At 36.0% G+C, this 7,885-nt stretch overlaps 1 protein-coding gene across 1 annotated transcript; it reads right to left on the bottom strand.

Moving 5' to 3' along the window:
• Positions 1-6,374: 6,374 nt before the first annotated feature.
• LOC124372992 (cell wall adhesin EAP1-like) lies at positions 6,375-7,418 on the bottom strand (the record flags this gene model as incomplete). Its single annotated transcript, XM_046831401.1, has 2 exons — positions 6,690-7,418; positions 6,375-6,518 (listed from the first exon to the last, which is right to left on the bottom strand). Coding segments are annotated over exons 1-2 (873 nt in total), but the record flags the coding sequence as incomplete, so codon positions are not given.
• Between the last annotated feature and the right edge of the window lie 467 nt (positions 7,419-7,885).

The following is a 7,885-nucleotide window of genomic DNA, read 5'->3' as shown; positions in this document are numbered from 1 at the left end:
TTTGCCACCTAAAAAATGTTTTGTTTTCAAAATTTTCATCCAACCATTGCAAAACAAACTTCTCAAAGAATCTATAGCCAATCTAAAACGGTAATTATGCACTAGCGATGAGGTTAACACTGTATTCACTACTTTAATATTCATATTTTGTCTTATTCTTACTAAGATAGTACATACATTTTTGCAAAATCTGATAGCAAATAAGACAAATACACTCTAAAAAGATCAATTACACAAGAAAAAGTTATACGTGTTTAATATTTTTACATAAAGGAACATCTAAACTCCTATCACAGCACTGGCTCAGAAGTGAGGGGAGTCGACGGCCCCAACACTACGTCACAACACTCTCAACATTTAAATACAAACTAATGGTTAAAGTACAATATATTAGGGATAGAAAATAAACTAAAAAAAGAAAAACTGAAAAAGAACATTTAACCATGCATACGCTCCTGTAATGAGTAGAAGTTAGCAAGCTCTTTCTTATGGCGAGTCTGAGAGCATTGAAACAGGTTGATGTTTTTGGTATGCTGTTTCCCAGTCGATGAAGATGAGGCAGAGCTCTGTGGGTAGGAATACTGCGCATATTCATTAAAACCAATTTCGGAATGTTAAAAAAATTCTTCTAAAGTGCGTTTTTGTAATTTCATGTTTTTCAGACTTTTCTTAGAAAATTCAGACGTAAAGCAACAAGAACGTTATCTTATCACAATGTCGAACATTGCTTGATGTTAAGAAATAAATTTTGACACAAAAATCGTGTCTTAATCGCCATTTTTATGACCAAAGTTATTAGTCATAAGTAAATGGTTTTACTTTAATCGACATAAATTTTATTTCAAACAATATTGTTATTTTGATAAATTAAAACAGCTGGCATTGATTAATTATTAATATCTGTAAGAGAAATGTTTTTACATTTGATAGTTTAGGTATTTCTGATTAATAGTTGATTTACTGATTATTTGATGGTGGTGGACTTTTATTATATTGCAGTAAAGGTTACTAGTATGTGTTAAGGAGTTTATGATAGCGGTTAACATTTTCTGGCGGTTTTTTTGCTATATAGTATAATCCATTAAATCGCTTAAAATTGAAATAATATTTATTATATTGTTAGTGTATTATGTTGAAATTTCTCATTTATTTGGGGTTTTCATCCTAGTGTGATAATATAGAAGGAAAAGTTAAATTTACGTAGTTATCGAATTATTTTAAATATTTTAATAAAATTACAGGTTAACTTAAGAACTTTTGCCAACTTTTATACTGTACTTTGTTGTTATTTTATCATTTATTTAATACCCTTTCGGATAAAGAAACACGTTATTTAGCTTAGAAAATACTCAGAGATATTAATTTCGAAGGTAATTAACTCTAGAGTTAATATTCTCTATTCTCTAGAGAATAGAACATGACACCTTATCAGATATTTGGATTTATCAATTACAAATATTTCTACTCGAGTCAGGCAAATTGTCATACATCTATTACCACAATAGAACAACCCTCCAATTTCTTCTAAACAAACTTTAGAATTAAACAGACAGGCGGTATTCTGGTGTAACAGATGGCCGTAATGACCAAACTTAGTCCTCTAAGTGTTGTGATTGTTTCAGCTTAATGAAGGTGAAGACTTTTTAATTGGCTGAGTCATAGTGAATCGTATAATTCGAGTAGTAATAAATTTCACTTGGAAAGCAAGACGACTTAATTAACAAAAATTATAATCTTTCATACTAAAATAATCAACAACAATTTCTTATATCCGGGTTTAAATAAGATAGTTACACATAAAAATTATAAACATTTTTATAAATAAAAGTTGTCTTAAAATAGGGTGTAGCTAAACTGTATACATAAATTTCAAGGTATTTTTTTATATACAAAGAGTAACTAAAAGTCTCGTTTCATCTACTGTATGTCTTTATGTTTGGATATTTTACTTATATTTTGTATTACATAAACTCTTACAGCTCTCATCAGATTACACGTAAGGGAAATATCTTGAACTGGAAGTATATTTAATGGTCGAAATTAGGCACTTTGTGACCGAACTAGATTTTTCCAGACCAACTTAATATATTTAATTAATGTGAACAATTATAAATACACTACTACGGTACCTGACATAGATTCAAATGAGTGTAAGTAGTCCCTTTTTGGCTTTTTACACCTCCCCCTTACACCACCCAGAAATACCTTAGAACAGAAGTAGATTAATTAAATTGGAAACGTGAAATATATGAATCATCGCCATCTTGACACTTTTTTATAAGTTACAATAATGGAGTCATCCAAGCAATGTACAAACACTGACTATATACACATTTTGATCTGAATCTACTTATAACTAAGATAGTTATCATGGTAAAAATAATTCTCGCTTGAATTTAGATTCATTAAAATATTGTAAACCAGCAATTTTGAAAACATAGGATATTAAAAAAATTTATTCAAACAAACAGTGTTGTAAAATTAATTGAACGAATTTTACAACACTTGTTCATCTTGCGATACAATATATATGAGTACTCTCTTATATACATAACCATTATTTTCCAAACTTTCTTGAATACTGAACTTGAACTCCCCATTCACCCTACACTACAGGAAACTTCATAAAAATGGTCGAAACCATATTATAAAGACAACAATAGCACAGTTTATAAAAAATGATCACAAATTTCAGTAATCAGTAACTGACTTAATTTTGTTTTACCACAACACCACTGTATATGATACAACCGTCTTCATACTAGCCTTATTGAATTATGAACGTGAGATATGGACGCAAAACTCGTTACTAGGTCCTTTGGTAGAAGTAGGCAAGTCTTCGGCTAATATCCACTCAAAAGACATTTCTAGATGTTGATTTAATGTCCTCGTAACTCCGACTAGTAGAGAGGGACAGCCGATATGGCGTCCAGACACACCGAGCTATTCGCGGTGAACACTTTCTTGTAACCTTCAATCGAAAGCAGAGTTTATATTGGGTAAGACTAGAGTTTTAAGGGGTGCAGCTGATACTGATGGACGCTTATCCTCATTCATGTCTTTGAACCCAATTTCTGTCCTAGAGGGGACGGGTTCCTCATAGTGACCCCAAATCTACGGAAAACAGCGCATACGATTCGATATAAAGTCAGGACCACAGAAACAAATTGGAGGCCGTAAATTCTTTTGGATCAACGTTCTTGAATAAGGTGTGTGGATGAGAGGGGCCGCCCCGGATATGACGAAGGTTTGGAATGTCTTAACAGTATAACACGTACGACTGCGGCATCTAAGTATGTGCTTTTTCAGAAGCCGTGAGGACATGACCTGCCTATCTAAGACTAGAGGATGGATATCGCTTAAATGCGACATAGGTCTTTATAGGAAATAAAATAGATTGACAAGAAACAAGTTTTAGAGTATGAATTAATTAAAAGAAGAAAACTCATGCTTGGATTCCATTTGTATTCCTTGTGCGGTTCACTCATCCATACATGGCAAATTGTTATCAATGGATTAGACCGATGTATGTAACCGTAATATAACAGCACTGCTAAAATCCGAGCATTCATTGTGCAACTTTAACGTTATTTAAACGTTTTAAAAGGTATAATTACTGTTAAATATAGTATACAACAAGTTTCTTGACGTCACTGGGGTGCTGAAAAGTCCCGGGACGGTCTAATAACTTTTGAACTAATTACAATATAAGAACCAAAAATTTACATCAAGCTTTTGCTCATATAAAACTATTATTTTTATGTATTTCACCATGATATCCTGCTTATGGCGGACGTACCGCTAGGGGTTGGTGAAAATTCTTAAATAGAAGCATAGGTCGAGTCGTACATCAAATTAAAGCTATTTTAATTAAAAACATTTTGTCGAAAATCTGACGTAAAAACAGTTGACGCATTACAAAATGGCGGACACTCAAAGATTATAAAATACAGAATTTTTCAAATGCAAGCATTCTGGTTGTTAGAGAAAACTGAGACACTTAATCTTTTATTTTACTTCTTTTACTTCAAATCACTTACCAAAACAGTTATAACAAATGTTCAAAGTGTTTGCCTTCAGTTTGCTGACAATATCCCAATCGATTGTAGAACGCTGATATCGCATTGTTTATCTGGAAATTCCTTATCAGCAGGTAAGGTTATTACCTTCCTTATCTGGAAGGCAATCAGCTGGAGCAAACAAGACAAAAAAGACAACAATGAAATTGCCAGCTGACAGATACAGTTGTTTTATCAACTCAGTCACTTAGAAGTCTTCAAGCCCTAATTTTGCAAAGTAGTTTCAGTAGTGCTAGTTTATTTTGCTATGGTGCTTTTCCGAGAGAGAAAGAATAAACTTTATTAATGATAAAGACTGTACTATTCAACGACCTACCAACAACAGAGTACGATACCTCGACTTCTACGCAGCGAAAATGAGATGGGACATCTTGTTGACTTCTTCGCCACCAGCCCTGCTAGATTTCGAGAAGAAATCATCAAATTAGTATATGGCACTCTATAATTTCTGTTTCAACTATACCTTTTTTAGTAGTAGGGGAGACCAGGGCAGGTTTTCGCATTTATATGTCTTAATTTTTTGTATTTTTTTTCCTTAAAACCTACAACAAACCAAGACATACCATTACACTCAGTGGTATTTCAGCTACAATTAGAGAGTATTTTCTTTGATGAAATATGAACTATTTTTAATAAAAACACCAAAAAGTAAAAGTAAGTCATGTGCGAAAACGTGCCCCGTACCCGGGGCATGTTTTCGCACAGCATTTTATTACCCTGGGGCAAGTTTTCGCATGCATTAAAATACATCTGTAAGGAAAATAACACACATTTTTTTAACACACTCGTATAATTAATGAAAATGACATTGTTTTTGTTTTCATAAAAACTAATCTTAGCAAAATTCGGCATCATCGTCACTGTCGCAGTTGAGGCAAACAAAATACGCAGAATCGCCTTTAATGCAATCTTCGTGTGCCCATCGTTTGCAGCGGGTGCACTGTATCCACTGCTCACTTGATTTCGAATTGCTGTATTTTTCCAAGCAATAGATGCAGACGGAGTCAGTCTCTTCTTCATCATCTGACAAATTCTGACGTGAGGTTGATTTCTTCTTGGTGGGAAGGTCCTACTTGCTTTTTCAGCATTAGCTGATTTATTTTTGAAAAGGCCCTTCTTGACAGACTTTAAATTTGTAGTTCCTTTGCTTTGTTGTGTTTTTTTCTAGTTTTGATACGTTTTTGCTTGGCCATTTCTTGTTCAAGTCACAGCTGTTCTTTAACTGGGGTGTCGGTTAAAATACTCGACTTCCTTTTCTTCCGTCCCTTTGTGGTTTCTTTTCGTGGCCCTGCTTTTTCGAGGGGCCTCACATCCTCTGGTGAAGGGCAAGAAGCTACTTGTGATAGACAGCTTGGTGCTGGAGGATTCTCAGACGATTGGTCCAAATTTGGTTCTGAGGAGGGATTGTTTCCAGCTGGAGCAGGCCTGTCAGTAAAGTAGCTCGGCATGAAATCAGAATCCGTGAAGATCAATGGATTCAAAGGAAAAATACCTGACACTCTGAATCCAGCCATAATGTTAGTTGGTTGTTAACGCCAGAGGTGCTGCCGATTTCAAAATGGATGGTATATCATATCCATAGGTCTTTTGTTTGTACAAATCCAAGCATCACACGCAGTGTTGATGTATTTTTTAAGAGGTCCATACACAGAACGGTCCAAAGGTTGAAGCCTTGTGGCTGCAGTGAGGGGGGAATGAGAGTAAGGTCACACCGTTGTCTTTAAATAAATCTAAGACGTCGGCTGATAAGTGCGATTCATGATTGTCTAGCAATAGAATGCAAGGTTTTTCCTTGGAGCATCTGGCCTGAGAGACAAAATGTTTGGCAAATTTCAGGAAATTGGCTTCCTTCATCCATCCAGAAGGATTTGAATCGCCTTCGCAACCAGGAGGGCCCGTCACGGATGAAGTGATCATGGTATCTTACTCTAGGAAATACGAAGAACGGGGGAATACTATTGCCTGCTGCATTCACTGCAAACGCAATTGTGACGAGATTTCCTCGTTCAGCGGAAGTTAGTTTCCCTATTTGCCTAAAATCCACGCCGCGCTACAATTCTATCTGGTCGTTGAACGGTTGTGACGCCAGTCTCGTCAACGTTCCATATATCATTAGGCCCATACTGAAATCGTTGGAGGACAGTGGTTAGGTTCCTGAAAAACAGGTCAACGTTCGTCCGGTTGAAACTTGTTGCCCGGGACATACTAGTTGCTTGAGGAGTTCTGATGGAAAGTGTTTTATTTCTCTTCATGAATGAGGTGAACCAGTCAGGGCCGGCCATTTCATTTTCTGACCAAGCTTGGGGGTATTTTGCAATTACATGCTACAGCGTAAGTGTACGCAAATCGTCTAACTTCCTTAGGCGTTAATCCAAAGTATATATCAGATGCCTTGAGCAAATACTCAGCCAGCATTTGTTCTTGGAATGGCTCAAACACCTGGACAGACAAAAACCAACGCAACAATTAGTTTATTTCTCTTCTATAATGCGAGAAATAAACTTGCCCCAGTGAAATACCTAAGTTCTTAAACCTAGTAAAAAATTTTAATAGGCTCTATGATAAAGATATAGCGTGTTTAAATATAGGCTACTGCATAAGGAATCTTACCTTCCAGTTCCGTGCGTAGCCAAACTGCGACCATGGTTGAGCTGACTGGCTTGTTGCAGCAGTACCTTCAGTAGAAGCACCAGGAATCGCCGGATCACGAACAGACGGGCCAGGAATTGCCAAATCATGGGTAGAAGTGCCAGGAATCACTGGATCACGAGTAGATGGGCCAGGAATTGCCAAATCATGGGTAGAAGTGCCAGGAATCACTGGATCACGAGTAGATGGGCCAGGAATTGCCAAATCATGGGTAGAAGTGCCAGGAATCACTGGATCACGAGTAGATGGGCCAGGAATTGCCAAATCATGGGTAGAAGTGCCAGGAATCACTGGATCACGAACAGACGGGCCAGGAATTGCCAAATCATGGGTAGAAGTGCCAGGAATCACTGGATCACGAGTAGATGGGCCAGGAATTGCCAAATCATGGGTAGAAGTGCCAGGAATCGCCGGATCACGAGTAGATGTGTCAGGAATCACCAGATCATTGTTTACTGTAGTAGATATAATAGGATTTGGTTGAATAATCACCGCTTCATTTGAGGGATCAGTAGAACCTGGTGCAGCGGACAATTTCTTGCAATAGTTTGCTAGTGTTCTATCACACAATCCAAATTCTGCAGCTACGCTTCTCATACTTCTCCCTCCCCTCACTTCTTTTACCGCTCTCTCCATTGTCTCAATTTCATACTTCCCTCTTCCTGTCTTTCTCACGTAATTGCGAACCATGATGAAACTGAAATGAAGAATGGAAATCGTTTAATTAAATTAATTATATTTAGGCCTACCCTAAAAAAAACTGAGGAAATTTGATTAAATATGAAGAGAATTTTAAATTACTATTTATAACCCATTTACTGCCAAATTGTTAATATACAATGCATTTTCACTGTTTTAAATCTTCTTTCAATACATATTTATTGACTTTAAGTGAAAATCAATGAGTAAATTTAGCATGAATTATATTTGGAAAAGACGGGGCAGGTTTTCGATAGCGAAAACTTGTCCCGGCTAGTATTCGAAAAACTTGCCCCGTCGCCATATTTTAGATTTAAACTAACCTAATTTGGTTAAAACAAGTGTTTCTTTATCCAATATCTATATCATAAGACACAGAAGAAAGCGCTTTATCGAAATATATCATTCACATTGTTTTCAAATTAAAGAAAACGTGTGATTTTTAACTTTTAAACATA

Source organism: Homalodisca vitripennis, unplaced genomic scaffold, assembly GCF_021130785.1.
Source record: "Homalodisca vitripennis isolate AUS2020 unplaced genomic scaffold, UT_GWSS_2.1 ScUCBcl_4566;HRSCAF=10824, whole genome shotgun sequence".
In the NCBI taxonomy this organism is placed as follows: domain Eukaryota; kingdom Metazoa; phylum Arthropoda; class Insecta; order Hemiptera; family Cicadellidae; genus Homalodisca; species Homalodisca vitripennis.
This window is presented reverse-complemented; position numbering and strand designations above follow the sequence as displayed.